This window comes from Cyrtonyx montezumae, unplaced genomic scaffold (assembly GCF_038088225.1).
Source record: "Cyrtonyx montezumae isolate F1298 unplaced genomic scaffold, pur_monq_1.0 scaffold_8, whole genome shotgun sequence".
NCBI classification, from domain to species: Eukaryota; Metazoa; Chordata; class Aves; order Galliformes; family Odontophoridae; genus Cyrtonyx; species Cyrtonyx montezumae.
The window spans coordinates 81,691,400-81,708,629 of NW_027072089.1; the positions used below are offsets into that span (position 1 = coordinate 81,691,400).

The 17,230-nt window shown below is 45.1% G+C and overlaps 1 protein-coding gene across 1 annotated transcript in view; it reads right to left on the bottom strand.

The window, feature by feature from the left end:
• Positions 1 to 6,882, bottom strand: part of ELOVL2 (ELOVL fatty acid elongase 2) — a 35,405-nt gene extending 28,523 nt beyond the window's left edge. The window contains exon 1 of the mRNA XM_065752333.1: positions 6,790 to 6,882. Coding sequence (XP_065608405.1) covers positions 6,790 to 6,792 — 3 coding nt within the window. The 5' untranslated portion in view covers positions 6,793 to 6,882. The remainder of the gene's footprint in view (positions 1 to 6,789) is intronic.
• Positions 6,883 to 17,230: the final 10,348 nt, after the last annotated feature.

Here is a 17,230-nt window from a genome sequence, read left to right on the forward strand (position 1 = left end):
CTTCTGACACTATTCAAATGCAAGCTCACAGAATCTCCAGCATTAGGGAAGGAATAACCACACTACAAACAAAAGGTTCTCAATATTGCCTTTCACTGAAATGGAAAGCTACTGGTATTTCTCAGAGCAGTAAAACTAAATGCTACTTTTTCTATTTCTCTGCACAAACTGCCTACTTCTGAGCTAATATTCAAATGTATTTCTGCTCTCAGAAATCCCAAGCTGTCTCAGCTTTCAAGGGATGTGTGAGCATCCTGTGAAGCTTTTGACACATAATAGAACAATAAAAGTCTTAGGTTAGATAACTAGCCTTCTGCTAGTTAAGAGAAGTTTGGAAATTAAACAGAATACCATAAAACCATAAAAGTTACATACTTTGACTTCTATGGTTTTTGGCATGGGCAGATTCATGTTTCTTCAACTTCAAGCTTCCAGTTAAAGCCATTTGCTCCAGTATTTGGGGAGGAAAAAATGCAAGGGTGCTTTTGAGGGTCACTCCAGAGTCCTCAAGTACCTTTTTCAAAGGAAGATGCTGATTTCTAGGGGGGAGGTTCACATTTCTGAGGCAACTTGTATGAAATAAGATGTCTACACTTTGGAGAGTGAAGAGAATTGCTGATATCGAGCACACCTGCACACTGGCAGGCCAGGAAGGCATCTGTCATCTCTGCTTTCTAAAAGAGCAGAAAGTGGAGAGAAGAAAAGAATTTATAAACACTTCTCTAATCTGATATTCTTTTTTTTTTTCTGATGTCTTCTCATCCTTAAGCTTGGAAATTGTGTTTTTTGTCTTGCTTCATACATAGATAGCTTTCTGTGAGTATTGTAAGACACATCTCAGAAAGGGTATAGTCCAAGCTCTAGTTAGGTTCCAGTGGGAACCAGTACCACCAAGGCTCCTTGTACTGTCTCCTGTGTAACAGCAAAATGACACTGGGATTCTATCCCAGGAAGAGGAGTAAGGAAACAGTCTCTGCTGAGAGAAGAGATGCAGCTGTTACTGTAAGTACTGCACAAGGATGTTTTCTTTAAAGTAGAAAAGTTTCTGGTTTTGTAAAGAGGAGCACCTTTGGTCAATCCATAATTGGTCAATCCATAATGCAAATTGATGCAACTATTTCATCCATGAGATGTGAATAACAGATCAACAAGTTTGTAGATACAAAACTAGACTTTGTAGCGTGGAACTGCAAGGACTATTGACAAACACTGAAAAAAAGTGTCCATAATAAAATACTGTTCTGCAACACATACCAAGTTTTAGCAGATGCAGAGCTCACACGACCTCACATCTGACCTTCTGAACTGCAGTAGAAGTAACTTGGCGTGTCCCAGTCAGTGACAGGAGAGCAAGTGGGTGTGGATGGTGCTATTCAGAACTGCCTTACTGAAAGATGTGCCAGTTCCTTGGCATGGAAATCACCCTAGATTTGCCAGCCATTGATTCCCTGCCAGTTTGAGAGCACATTACTTTTGGGAGCAGTTTTATCCAGCCCAGAGTGAAATGCAAGGAACTAAGCACTTTTTTATTTCATGCTGGCTGTGAAAATGCACCTGTAATATAGGGAAACAAAGAAACAGTATCTGATGTGTGTTTTCCAATGTGTTACTTGAGAACACATAACAACACTTCAAGAGGAAAATACCTTCTTCTTCTGTTAACCAGTCATTAATCTTTTCTCTCGCTTTTTTCCCTTAGATCCTTGAGAGCAGAAACCAATGTTATTTCATGTTTTTGACTTCAATTGTGATGAAAGAAGCCTAGGTGAAGAGAGGAAAGGAAGCGACAGCTGGTTTTCCAGTTTAAAAAGGAAGCCAGAAAGAGAGCATGGGAATCTTTCCTCCACCACCTCCCCCCAAAATTCTAAATTTACCAATTTTCAAGCCTTAAATCAGAGCAGTGAACTCCAAAATCACCTCTTTAAAGGGTATGGAACCCCAGTAAAAGGGAATAGTCTGCTGGCATGGGATAAGAGCATGCACACACTAATGAGCTCCCTTCCTGCCTTAATGACAACAGTAAGTATCCTAGAGTTTAATCCACATATAACCGGAATGTTGAAGTCCAGAACTCTTAAACCAGTTACACCATGGAAACATCCAGACAGCTGCTTCTCTCCAAGCAAAATAGAAATGCTAATGACTGTGCTGTGCTTGGTGAGGCCCCAACGACGCCATGTGTCCCTAACAGCGTGAGCTACTGACACACAGAAGAAATAAAAGCAACTGTAGACTTCTCTTCATCTCTACAGGGAGCTCCTCCAGTTAGACTGCCATAGTACATTACCTTTGCTAGCAGCAAAGTGTCTTGGATGATAACTAGGGCCTAGCTTAATTTAGGGGGTCTTAAAGAACAGAGAAAAGAATGGTTCTGTTGATATTCCCAAAGCTTGATATTAGGATAGTTATTTGAAACTTGGCCACCGAACTTCCAACTTCCATTCCTTGCTGAATTTGGTTTTCATGTAAGGATACCAAATATGAAGAACTTATTGTTTCATTTGCATATCTGTCCTCCTTGTGGGGAAAAAAACCACCAAAATGTTCCCCAATAGTGATGAAAACAATCTCTTTTTTTTTTTGTTTTGTTTTTGTTTTGTTTTTGTCCTCAAATTACATATCTTCATATAGCTGTTTCTGAGACACAGGGCTTTATTTCCTTCAGTTTGTGACTTCTGACCTTGACCACTGTATCCCTGCCAGTTTTGACTGAGGAAGAACAAATGCAGTGCAGTATGAAAGTCATTAGCTGCAGGAATTAAAGATTAAAACAAAAACAAAACAACAACAAAAAAAACCCAACTTTGTTGTTAGAGTGACATCTAATCAGAATACTTCCAGTATTAAAGCCGATGTAACTGAAGATGTAAAAAGTGATCCCTCCTCCCCTCCAAAATTAAGTTTTGAGATGTCTTTTGTTTTTGTTTGTTTTGCTGTGTTACCTAGGTATGTAAATAGCTCCACAGAAGACATAAATATTCACTTAATTTCATATTGAATCCTACTTGTCATCAGGGCAGCAGACCTATGGGTAAAGATGTAGCTATCATGGCTCAAGTGTTCAGCACATTGTAAGGAAAGGCACGCAGGCTGCATTCAAGTAATGGATTTATAACCTCAGCTGTTGCCAGGCTCTTACAAATTGGCTAATAAATTTGAAATACCTGAATTCTCAAGCATGTTTTTTATAATGTGGCAGTGTTGCAGGCCCCAGTCTCACCAGGTTGTGCAACTCTGCTGTAGCAGGGGAATGTTACTTGTATCCTTCCGTGGCTCCATCAGGAGGCAGACTCATTCCAGTAGCTCTCTAGCTCTGTGGTACACTTAGTTTTATCCTCCTAATTTCTCTCCATCCTTTCTTCAATTACAAGTCAAGCTGCACTTGTGACATGTTACTTTATCACTAAATATGGACTTCAGACTCAAATTATATGTGATTATGTGTACCTAAATTCTGTTCAGTGCCTTGGCTTCTAAATCAGTTTTATAGGCAACAATCAAAAACTCTCGTATATCATGGTATGAGAACATTAGGCAAAGCCTAATTCCTACCTGATGTGATTTACACTTGAAGCTGGCTTAAATCATGGAATAAATAAACATCATGTATTTACAATCATCTTGAGTTTATTCATACCTAAAGAAAATACTACTGCATTTTTTCACCAGCTCTTGCATCAGATGCTCGATTTTGAAGTGTTTGGAGCTGATTAACTATTTTCTTTAATAAAAAAAAAATCAAGAAATACTATTAAACTAAATTAACGTGGAATGAAGTACCTGATGGACAACAAGTATTTGTTTCTTTTCACAGGTCAGAGTGATCGTAATGAAGATACAACAATCAGCGTTTAAGAATGGGGGGAATATTTCTAGGGAAGAAAGGAGTCAATACCAAGGCCAGGATGCAAGTTTATATAAGAGATATTTAGAAGCAGCTATGCAAATTAGAATTTATTTATCAAGCATCATACAATGATATGATGGCCATGGTGCTTGGAAGAGTTAGGTGTCCTTCACCAGTCTCACATTACACTGGTTGCCTGAGTTTCTTAGAAAACTTAAAAAATAAGTTAATAAATTCTACCTCCTATCTAAATAGGAGATTTATTATTATAGGTCCAGATCCCTCTGCACCTGGACTACCGTAGAGCAACTTGAACTTATTAAATCAGCGTCATGCCATCCCCATGTTTCTGCTTACCTTAGTGCTATCTAACCTCTTTGTAAGCATTAGTTGCCGTGCACTGTGCAAGGTTACACAGTCTCTCACTCTGTAAATGTGGGATTTGACCCCATGAAAAATATACTGACAAATCAAAATTTATAATCGGTTTAAAGTTCAAGGGTGCAGCCAAATCCTTAGCCAGTGTAATTTGACCTAGATCCATTGAAGTAAGCACAGCCATAATGAACTACATAAGCAGAACTGTCCTGCTGCAGTCGCCTTCATAATGTGTGAATGACAAGGAAACACTTAAAGCCTCAGGAAGAGTGCTTTGCAGCTTCAACAAAATGATTTCTTTTTAAAGTGTTTTTATGCTATGTTCTGTAAATAACAGTGATGCAATAACAGTGATGCAACACCTGTGATGTTGATGAAGCTCTCTCATTAGAGTAGAAGGGACACCAGTAATACACACCTGCCTATGCCACTTCAGAAGTGAACAATAAAATACTGTTCATACTTCTTGGCATAAAATTTAAGTTTATTATTTGTTTGCTCCCGGTACTGTCTGTAGCATCCTCCTCTCTTCCCTCCATCAGCTCCAGAGCAACCTAGACCCTCATGGGCTGCAACTTTTAGCCCTGCACTACATGTCACTGCAACAGTTTTCATCAAAAGCTTGGGTTTCATCTTCAGGTGCTAATGCTCCGAGGATGCTCTTTCAAACTTTTAGAACCAACTTCACCCATGGTTCCACTTAGGGGATTTTAGGAAATTGGCTGTTTTCCCCTCAGAATGCCTGCGTTTGTGAATAATGATTGCAAAATCTAAGCCACTTTTGAGCAATAACAGATTATTGGAGATACAGGAGAGCAAAATAGAACTTATGCTAATAGAGCTCATGCGTAACTCTGGGCAGCTGTATCTGGCTCCTGCTGCCAGCTGTTCAAAGAATAACTCAAAGGTTGAATGAAACAGTTCTAAGAACCAGAAATAACAGGTTAAGGAAAAGTGTCAAGTATCATTTCCATTAGCAGGAATATAAATTGTCAATATCTGGGTTTTTTTTTCTTTTATTTGTACCCATATGACTGATGTCATCTCAGACCTAATGAGATGAGTACAGATGGAATACTTTACCTGTTTCAAGCTATTCTAACTTACTTTCAACCTGTCTCTACCTGAATGTTTTCTGTACTAGTCACTGATAAATAACACAAATTACCTTCTGGAACACCAGGTTTACTTGTAATTGTAATCACTGCATCATAAGAGGGAGAGTATCAATGGCTGCTATTATTTAAGGCTTTGTGCTGCTGTAGTATCTTAGAATTACAGAACGGCTTGGGTTGGAATGGACCTCAAAGATCATCAGGTTCCAAACCTCCCGCTGCAAGCAGGCTTCACAACCACTAGATACTAGGAGAAGAAGAAGTACTAGGAAGAATAAGAAGTACTAGAAGTACTAGGTCAATAACTTAGTTTTGTTTTCCTGTCTTACTCAGCATTACAAAAAATAGCTGTTCAGCAAACCAGTGGAAAGCCATTCTGGTGCTCCTAGGCAGTCATGTCACTGAGCTTGCCAGACTTCAAGAAGCATCTAGGCAGTGTTCTCAAGAATATGGGCTGATCTTTGATTGGTCCTGTGTGGAGTTGGGAAATGGACTCAGTGATGCTTATGGGTCCCTTCCAACTTGAGAAATTCTATGATTCTGTAATTCTATAAACTTATGCACCATTTATAGTCTTTTTCAGGAAGATATTTTCCTTTCTGTCATGTACCTCTAAGTAAACTGCAAACACACTGACTAGGAAAAATAAACTCAGAATTACAGATGACTTTTAGGAAGAGGACTCAATTCATGGAAGTACTATTTAATATCATTCATATCTCAGCTGATCACCGCAAAGGGGATTCCAAAACGATTATTATTCACGAAAGGCAGAAATGACAGTATATATTGCAAAATCAACTGGGGAAAAAAACAAAAAAACTGCTGGCAAGTTGTATGAAAGAAGAATCAGGTCCCGTTCGAAGCGATGTCACCACTTCTGATACAAAAGCTTGGGCAGGGCATTCAGCCCAAGAGTGCAGAGCACCTGCATGGTGCTCTTCTACTGCGTTAAGGTGGGTGCTACGCTTCGTGCCTCGCTGTTTGCAAACGGGATGAGATCCTCCGAGGGAAGTTACCATGACGGCAGGACACGATGCGCTCTGGGGAGAGGCTCCTACTTGCTGAACAGATGGCTGCACCGTTCCATAACTCTCCTAAATGCCAGATTGGAACCTAAAACTCTATTGTTCATTCGCTATGTGGACGAAAAAAAGAAAGCGTGCAGCGGGCTAGCGCGGGCGCTTCGATTATCACGCCACCGGCAGTAATCTCTTTATGTAAGCTGCTCAAACGCGCCTCGAAATAGAGAAAAACGCACCAGAGTGCAGGCAGGGAGAGAACGGGCTGCGCCCAGCGGAGCAGCCCCGCACGCTTGCAAGGGGACTGCGCACCGTCCACCCCCAGCGCCCACCACCCCGCTCTTCCAGCTGCCTTCCCCGCTCCCTCCCAGCGGTTCGGGGTCCGCTCGCGTCCCGGAGCCGCCATTTCGCGGCCGCCCTCACTCACCATGGCGGCGAGGCGCTGTCCAGGGTAGCGGCCCGGCTCTGCCGCCGCGCCCGCTGCTCCCGCCCTATAAGGCGCCGCCTCCTGCCCGCCGCGCCGCCTCCCGCCCGGCAGCCCGACGGACGGAGCCCCGATGCCGGCGTCGGGGGTTGGCGGGAGGCCTTTGAGGAACCGCAGGGAGGGTTCAGCTCTGGAGGTGCCGGTTTGGGAGGGTGCAGTGCGTGCCCCAGCGCTCGTGTTGGCGCTGGAAGTGCCCTGACCTGAAGCCTCGGTTCCTCCAAGCTCTTGTGCCAAGCTGAGATCGATGCCCCCATTCTACCCAGCTGGGGCAGTGAGTGGCCACGGTTCAGGGTGGCCAGGGAAGATTGTGAATGTACCCCCGTGTGGGAGCTGCTGGCCCCTGCCACGACAACTCAGACGCTGAACAGGAGAGAGGGAAGTTCATAAGTTCATAAGTTCATAAGGTTGGAAAGGACCTATAAGATCATCTAGTCCAACCATCCTCCTATCACTATCTCTACCCAACTACTAAATTAAGTCCTTTAGCACCTCATCTAAACGCTTCTTGAACAGCGCTAGGGATGGTGCCTCAACCACCTCCCTAGGCAGGCCATTCCAGTGCCTGACCACTCTTTCAGAAAAGAAATGCTTCCTGAGGTCTAATCTAAATCTTCCCTGGCGCAACTTGTGGCCATTCCCTCTCGTCCTGTCATTACTTATCAGGGAGAAGAGGCCTACCCCCTCCTCACCACAACCCCCCTTCAGGAAGTGGTAGAGTGCAATAAGGTCTCCTCTGAGCCTCCTCTTCTCCAGACTGAACAATCCCAGCTCCCTCAGCCGCTCCTCATAAGACTTGTGCTCCAGGCCCCTCACCAGTTTTGTTGCCCTTCTCTGAACACGCTCCAGGGCCTCAATGTCCTTCTTGTAGTGAGGGGCCCAAAACTGAACACAGTACTCGAGGTGCGGCCGTACCAGAGCTGAGTACAGGGGGATGATCACCCCCCTGTTCCTGCTGGCTACACTATTTCTAATACAGGCCAGGATGCTGTTGGCCTTCTTAGCCACCTGGGCACACTGCCGGCTCATGTTGAGCCGAGCATCAACCAACACCCCCAGGTCCTTTTCCTCTCTACATTCTTCAAGCCATTCTGCCCCAAGCCTATAGCATTGCATGGGGTTATTGTGGCCAAAGTGCAGGACCCGGCACTTGGTCTTATTGAACCTCATCCCATTTTGCTCAGCCCAGCTGTTCAGCCTATCCAAATCCCTCTGAAGGGCCTCCCTACCCTCAGGCAGTTTGACACATCCTCCCAGCTTTGTGTCATCTGCAAACTTACTGAGGGTACACTCAATTCCCTCGTCTAGGTCATCAATAAAGATATTAAACAAGATGGGCCCCAAAACTGACCCTTGGGGGACACCACTCGTTACAGGACGCCAGCTGGACTTAACTCCATTAACCACTACCCTCTGGGCACGGCCCTCCAGCCAGTTCTCCACCCAGAGAAGAGTGAACCTGTCCACACCACGGGCTGCCAGTTTCCTTAGGAGAATACTGTGGGAGACCGTGTCGAAGGCCTTGCTGAAGTCCAGGTAGACTACATCAACAGCCTTTCCCTCATCTACCTGTCTGGTCACCCAGTCATAGAAGGAGATGAGGTTGGACAAGCACGACCTGCCCCTGGTGAACCCGTGCTGGCTGGGTCTGATCCCTTTATTGCCATGCACGTGTCGTGTGATCTCCCTCAATATCATCTGTTCCATAACTTTCCCTGATACCGAGGTCAGGCTGACAGGCCTGTAGTTCCCCGGGTCTTCCTTACGGCCTTTCTTGAAGATGGGAGTCACATCGGCAAGCCTCCAATCTTGTGGGACCTCTCCAGATAACCAGGAATGCTGATAGATGGCAGAAAGTGGCTCGGCAATCACCTCTGCTAGCTCCCTCAGCACCCTTGGGTGGATCCCATCTGGCCCCATGGACTTGTGGCAGTTCAGATGGAGGAGAAGATCTCTGACCGTCTCTGCTTGAATCACAGGGGGTGCATTATGCACCCCGTCCCGGACTTCCAGGTCAGGGCAAGTACCATTTGGATAACTGTCCTGTCTATTAAAGACAGATGTGAAGAAGGCATTGAGAACCTCAGCCTTTTCCTTATCATCTGTGGTTATATTGCCTGCCTCGTTGAGTAAAGGAGGGAAATTTTCCTTAGTTTTTCTCCTGCTGTTAATATATTTGTAAAAGGGTTTCCTGTTCTCCTTTACAGCAGTAGCCAGTCTAAGTTCAAGCTGGACTTTAGCATTTCTAATTTTCTGCCTGCAGATCTTGGTCAGTTCTCTGTAGTCACCCCAAGTAGCCTGACCCATCTTCCAGAGGACATAGACTCTCCTTTTCTCTCGGAGTCTCAACAAAAGATCCCGGTTCATCCACACTGGTCTTTTGCTCCTCCGGCTTGACTTACAGGACTCCGGGACTGCCTGCTCCTGTGCCTTTAAGATTTCCATCTTGAAGAGCATCCAGGCTTCCTGGACCCCTTTACCCTTCAGGAGCAAGTCCCAAGGGACCCTTGCAACAAGTGTCCTGAACAGGTCAAAGTCTGCCCTCTGGAAGTCCAAGGTAATAGTTTTGCTAGTCACCCTCTTGACGGCACCCAGAATAGCAAACTCCACCATTTCATGGTCACTCTGGCCAAGACAATCTCCAACCTTCACATCCCCTACTAATCCTTCCCTGTTAGTGAAAAGTAGGTCAAGCAAGGCATCTCCCCTGGTAGGCTCTTGCACCAGCTGAGTCAGGAAGCAATCATCCACACATTCTAGAAATCTCAAGGACTGCTTCCTCTGCGCAGTATTGTATTTCCAGCATATATCAGGGAAGTTGAAGTCCCCCATGAGAACGAGTGCTGGCCATCGTGCAACATCTACGAGTTTATTATAGAACATCTCATCTATTTCTTCATCCTGACTAGGTGGTCTGTAACAGACCCCCACCATGATGTCACTCCTAAGGACTATCCCCCTGATCCTTATCCATAGACACTCTACTTTGTCATTTCCAACCACTAGTTCTTCAACATCAAAACACTCTTTGATATAGAGAGCTATGCCACCACCCTTTCTTCCCTGTCTATCCCTTCTGAAGAGCTTGTAGCCATCAATCTCAGTATTCCAGTCATGGGAGAGGTCCCACCATGTTTCTGTAATAGCTACAAGGTCATAGTTAGCCTGCCTCACAATGGCTTCAAGCTCTTCTTGTTTATTGCCCATGCTGCGTGCATTGGTATAGATGCACTTCAGCTGAGATATCTGCCTCGCCCCTTTTTCCAGCACAGCCTCCTTAGGCTCTTTACTGGAGAGCCCTGTTTTATCCCCTTCCCCCGTCACAGCTAGTTTAAAGCTCTCTCAATGAGTCCAGCTAGCTCCTGTGCTAGGATTCGTTTCCCCCTTTGGGATAGGTGTGTCCCATCAACAGATAACAGGCCAGGAGCCGAGTAAACTGTCCCATGGTCAAAAAACCCAAAGTGTCTATCTCTACACCAACCTCTCAGCCAGTTATTCATCACTTGTGTTTTCCTAGCCCATTCTGTGTCCTTCACCGCCCCAGAAGGTATGGAAGCAAACACCACTTGTGCTCCCACCCCTTGAACTAATCGCCCTAATCCCCTAAAATCTCTTTTCATAGTTCGCAGACTTCTCTGAGATATTTCATTGCAGTCTGCCTGAACTACTAGTAATGGGTAGTAGTCGGTGGGGCGTATCAAGTCCGGGAGTCTTCTAGTAATGTCCCTGATTCGAGCCCCAGGGAGACAGCACACTTCCCTGCGGTTTGGGTCTGGTCTGCAAATGGAGCCCTCAGTTCCCTTTAGAAGGGAGCCACCCACTATGATCACCTTCCTTTCTTTCTTAGTAGCAGCAGTCTCAATGCACGGAGGTGACTGCCTTGCCATTGGTGACCTCCTGCGGGAATCTTCCTGCACTTCACCCCTTACCACCTCTTCAACTTCCAATGCTGCAAATCTATTGCTTAGGGGTATCTGGGGGCACTGGGGAGGCAGAGGGGGAGATCACCCACGGCACCGAGTAGGGACTCTCTGCCAGCCCTCCCTATCCCTCAGATATCCCCCTTCTGCCCTACGGGGACAGGTCAGGGAGTCCACCAGAAACTGTGGGGGATCTCCCTGGTACCTTTCTCTCTGGCACTCTAGGGAGTTACTCCACCAGTCAATCTCCCTCTCACAGTCCCTGATGGCCCTCAGTCTCTCAACCTCCTCCTTCAATTCAACCACCATGTTAAGCAGATCTTCCACCTGCTCACACCTTGCACAGGAGAACTGCTTAGCACCCTCATCCAGCAGTAGCAGGCTCTGACACTCCTTGCAACCAGAGACCTGTGTAGCCACACATCTAGGCAGACCTTCTGTCTGGGTCGCCACAGCCTTCTTAAGGCAAGCCCTCTGTCTTGTAGAGACCATGACAGAAAAAAATAAAAACAAAGAAACGAAAAAAAATTGAGAGTAAATAAATAAATAATGGTTTATAATAATATATATATAGATATGAATTGTAATGTGATACTTCGCGGCCCTCCCTGAACCCTTCAGGGATATACCCCTTCAGCCCTAATCAGCTGAGGAGTGTGGGCGAGGGCGCTGAAACCCTGGCAACGCCTATGCCTCGTTAACACCTACCTCGTTAACACCTGCGCCTCGTTAACGCTTCGTTAACCTCTCGCGAGAACAGCCGTTGGGACAGCTGCTCTCACTCGGTTCCCGAGAGACTGGAACCTCCCGAAAACCCACCCTGTACCTCAATCAGCCACTGCAGCTCCGGCTGTGCCGACTCCAAAGCAGTTGATCACGAGGACTGAGCGGTACTTCCGGGTTCTGATCGTTTTAAATCCCCCGCCGTTTCCCTGGCAACGCCTACGCCACGTCAGCCTCTCGCGAGAGAGAGCTGCCGGGGTCTGCCGGGACTAGCTGCTCTCACTCGGTTCCCGAGAGACAGGAACCTCCCGAAAACCCACCCTGTACCTCAATCAGCCACTGCAGCTCCGGCTGTGCCGACTCCAAAGCAGTTGATCACGAGGACTCAAGGGGAAGGGGAAAAGCTTTTTGCCTGTTGGAACAAAGACAAGAATTCACACCTTCTGAAGTGATTTTTGATCTGAATGCAAACAAAGCAGTGTATATCCTAAAAAAAAAATAAAAATATTTAAGCTATTTAAGCCCCATCTGGAGTACTGCATCCAGGTCTGGGGTCCACAGCTCGAAAAGAAGTGAAACTGTCGGAGCAAGTCCAAAGGAAGGCCACAGAGATGATCCAAGGACTGGTGCACCTGTCCTGTAAAGACACAGGCTTAGGGAGCTGGGCTTGTTCAGCCTGGAGAAGAGAAGGCTTCTAGACCTCATTGCAGCCTTCCAATGCGTAAAGAGAGACTATAAACAGCAAGGAAAACAGCTTTTTGCATGGTTAGATAGAGATAGAACAAGGGGAAATGGTTTTAAACTAAAGGAGGGGAGATTTAGATTTGATGTCAGGGGAATTTTTTCACAGAGAAGGTGGTGAGGTGCTGGAACACACTGCCCAGAGAGATTGTATATGCCTTGTCCCTGGACGCATTCAAGGCCAGGCTGGATGGGGTTCTGAGCAGTCTGATTTAGTGTTTGATTGGCAAACCTGCCTGTGGCATGGGGGTTGGAACCTGGTGATCTTTGAGGTCCCTTCCAACCCAAGACAGGTGATTCTATTATTCTATCAGGGCGTATTGAAAATGCCCTTCTTTCCCCCATTTTTTAATAAAACAGACTTTGGTTTGTGAATTCAAAATAATCTTTCCCCAAATACTAAAATTATCCATTTTAATTTTATTTTTGACACAAATAGTTGTCAACAACTACATGCCACGAATGACAAGGTGCTTCCAGTGCTGTCACAGAATCATGCAGAATAACAGAATGGCCTGGGTTGGATGGGACCTCAAGGATCACAAATCTCCAACTCTCCTGCCGCAGGCAGGGACACCAACCTCCCCATTTAATGCTAGACCAGGTTGCCCAGCACCCCACCCAATCTGGCCTTGAACACCTCTAGAGATGGAGCATCCACAACAGCCTGTTCCAGCACCTCACTACTCTCATTATCAAGAACTTCCCCCTGACATCCAAACTAAATCTTCTCTCCCTCAACTTAAAACCATTTCCCCTTGCCCTGCTGTCCTCCCAGTTCCGGCTGCTCAGAGTCCAGCCAAGCAGAGCTCAGCAACCAGCCTTTCCCAGAGCCAGGAGCACAGGCAACGGAAGCAAGCCAAGGGACCACACGTAGTGTGCAACAGGTAGCAGCACCTCCACAAACAGAAGTGCACTCAGTGTATAGAGGCTATATCGATCCAAAATGTAGCGCCAATGTTTTAAACCTCAGATCTTTCCTGAAGAGCTTTGTTCATGTACTGCATTACTTCTTGCTTTTTCTTGGCTCTAGATTCAGAAACACCAAATGTGGTGAGAATGGCTAGCATCCCAGGGCTGCTTGCCTGCCCAGAAAGGATGTGCCAGCTGCCTCACGTGTAAGCATGTCCTCGTGTAACTTCTAGCCCACTTTTATAGACTCAAACTTGTTTGCTTGAGCTGCCAAATTCCAGTGTGTTAGTCTGTATCAAATACCATAATTCCTGAGGCTGGCCTGCTAGCCTTTCCTCCCATTCATCTTATTGGTAAGTTATTTAATTATTTCTGTGTGTCGAGACAGGGTTTGAATTCATCTGTTTTGCTTGGAAGTTGACACCATGCGTTGGTTGGATCCCTGGCACTGAGCATAGCAGACATGTGCCATGTTATCTTTGAGTGGTTACTGAATAGCATGTTCTGCTACAAGGACGTGCAGAAAAATAAGTCAATGTGTGGAAAAACAGAACTGCTTATTTCCAGCTGAATTTCCGCAGAAATAGGGGGAGTAAATGGAGGCAATTGAAACAGCAATTAATTCAGGGACAGTGCTGTTACACAACTACTGTTCATGATGAAATACCACAGGGCATTAACTTGAGTTCTGCTGATGTAGGGATTGCTGCAGGTTGGACCTTATCCCAAGCCACCTATGAAGACTGAGGTGGGAAGGGACGTTTGAAGGTCATCTAGTCCAACCCCTTGCTCAAGCAGTGTTGTCCAGGTTGCAAAGGATTGTGTCCACTCAAGCTTTGGGCATCTCTGCATCTTAGAAAGGGCTCCATTGAGTTGCACTGACTTTGGAGCTACCAGGTCCCACTTGTTTCCAGCTTAGAAGGAAACAGGATGGACAAGGTACCACAGATCAGACTGGTATTGGCATCACTAAGCTGTTGCTAAGTTTCAATCACCAGGATAAAATATTGGTCTGGGAAAGAAAAAATAAATTTAGATGTGTCTCATTGTCTATCACTGCTCTTCATCATGATCTCTTTCAAAAGAGATCACTCAGAGGGTGGTGATGCACTGGAACAGGTTGCCCAGAGAGGCTGTGGATGCCCCATCCCTGAAGGCATTCATGGCAAGGCTGTGTGTGGCTCTGTACAGCCTGGTCCTAGTGGTTGGGGATTCTGCCCATGTCAGGGGGATTAAACTAGGTGATCTTCAAGGTCCTTTTCAACTGAGGCCATTCTATGATTCTATTCTATAAAAACTTGGAATTAAAACTCAGGACTTGCCTGTTTCACAGATTTGCTCTGTCAACAAGATCTGTACAAATCACTGAAAAAATGTCCTTCTTTCCCTGAGCAGCAATGTCAAACAGAAGAGGCGATCATTCTTGTCTCATTGCTATTTCTAGTTTTATTGACACAGAATCCTGGTTGGGTACCTTGAGTGTGACATTATGGGGAGTAACCAGGTTAATGTCACAGACTTTTGTGTTAACTCTCAGTGAATGCTTAAGAACTCTTGGTAACAAGACTGCACGGAAACAGCTAGCTAAAGCTAGCACATTTTGTAATTTCTTTGTATAATGCATTTTTACAATGCTTTTAGTTTTTGAAACTGTAGCTGGTGTAATACGCCTGTAAATCTAAAACTAAATGTTGTATTAAATTGCCAGCTGTGAGACTGTAAAATAAAAGCTAAGCCATAATAAACATAAGCTGCAGAAAGTATTAATTTGAGGGACGGTGTAGCTTTGTAATATTATGCTTTAGCACCCTCTTTCGGAACAAAGGAATACTTGCAGGTATTTACTCTGCTAAAGCAGGAATGCAATTGCAAAATGTCCAGGAAAAGTCCCTGGCTGTGCTCACAGTTGTAGTTTAGTCATGCAGTCTGGTATATATTTCCTCAAATAGAATCTTCCCATCTCTCTTACACTTAGCATCTTCATATAAATGATCCAGGGAGCTGCTTTGGCAGGGAGGTTGGACTCAATGATCTCTAGAGGTCCCTTCCAACCCCTACAGTTCTGTGATTCTGTGAAATATTGTGTTGCTCATTTAAACTGGCCAAGAACAAGGAAAAGATTAATGGCTCTGAACCAAAAACTGAAGCTAAATACAAAAGACTGTGGTTAGACACACTGTTCATTGTCCAAATGTCTCTGGTGAGGAGTGTAGTGGTGGTAGCTTGCTGTGAATTGTGGCTGGAACTGAACAGTTACACTCATGCATTTGGGATTATGGTAGTGTACAGAATTCCCAGCTGGGGATCATGCTCTAGCTGTGTTGAGACCTACAGCAGAAGGCGTGTCCTTCCTCAAGGAGCTTATAGAGTGAGGTAATGCAGTGGGAAAGTGGTGGAGCCAAACTTTTCTCTGTGATCCTTCCTTGGGAAATAGTACTGTACTAATGTCAAAGAGAGGTAGTGGGGGGAAGATCATCAAAATATTCTGGATAGAAGAAAGGGCCACATTTTGCACTTTCTTCGTGACTACTTAGTCAGTTTCTTGAGTAATTGGGTCAAATTTGCTGTTTTGGCTAAAGCATTTGTTGTGGTTGCCAGTTACCTTTAAAGATATTTTATTTACCATGACAAAGATTAAACAAAAACAAAAACAGGACATGGTAGAACAAAAACTGCCTGGATTACTTTAGCTTGCTCATCTTGTGCATCTTCATTTAAATAAGCTTTATTTACATGAGTAGCCTTTGGCAAGACTCCTGCTTCATCAATGCACAGAACGTACGATAAATGAAAAGCAGGCCGTGAATGATTCAAGGGTGTTAAAAAGGAGAAAAGATAATCTCATTAAGTGCCTGAAATTCTTTAGGAGAACTAGAATACAATGCTTATATAACATAATTTTCATGTGATTATGGATAGATCATTTAAATATTTTTATTTTCTGGAGCTAGTTAATGATTTTATTCTTCCTTCTGCTGTTGCCTTAGGGTAACTCAATGTAGATTTGTCAAAGTGCTGAGCACTTACAGCTGCAACTGGCATCAGTGAAAGCTGTGCTACAAATAAATTAAATGCAAGAGAATCATAAAACTTTCCTCAGTACACGAGTTGGAAAGGAGGCCAAAAGGGGCAAATCCAAAAGCAGTTGATACTTCAAACCTATGTTTCATTCAACGTGGTGAATGAAAGACAATAACATCCCTCATCTTGTTTTGCTACACAAACATCAATACTAGTTAACTGATTGTCGTGAAAGAACTGGTTAGTCTAGGTGCATTGGCTTTCACACCCTTTAAATAAGGATTGTGCCTTCAGAAACTGGATTACAGCAAGTCTTGCTTTGTTTGTTTGCAATCCAGAAGAAACCTCGCTTAAGCATGTGTAAAACAACTGCTTGGGTTAGAGGTGAGGAGGCATGTCAAAGCACTCGGCTATTGAGACACATCAGGAAAGGTGTTTCAAATAGGATGGCACTCTCAAGACATGACGGGTGGGTTTAGTGGGGTATTAACCAGGGCTGCTGGGAGGTAATGTCTGAACTGGGAAGGAGGAACTCAGATGTTGACCTGGAGAAGTGATGGCAGCTGTAAGTAGCTAAGTGGGGGATTGCATGTGTGAGTACTTTGGGGTTGGATGTACCCTGAAAGGGGGAGGCAGGTGGGATGCTCAGCAGGCAGAAAAAGCACAAATTTTGGCTTCAATTAGAAGGGGAGACTTTAAGATAATCCATGTAAGAAACGTAAAGAGAAATGGATTGGTTTGGGGTTTTTTCATGACATCCCACCGCAGTGTTGCTGTCTCCAGGGCAATCTGCAGCAGTGGACTGAACACACGCTTTCTTTATAAGCGTTAGCAGCGCTTCCTAGGCTAGAAGGCGAGCTGATAACCACACTGCGGTGCTAAGGGCGAGGCCACAGCACAGCCCTTATCGCAGGGCTCCTGGTAACCGGATTCCCCCAGATTTCTCCGGGGGGTCAACAGAGAGCACAGGCACCGCGGTCGTGCGGAATGCGAACCGCAGCGGGGCGGCGCGGCCGTATAACCCTCAGCCGTAACCTCACACGGGGACGCGCTCCGGTCGCGGGACGTCG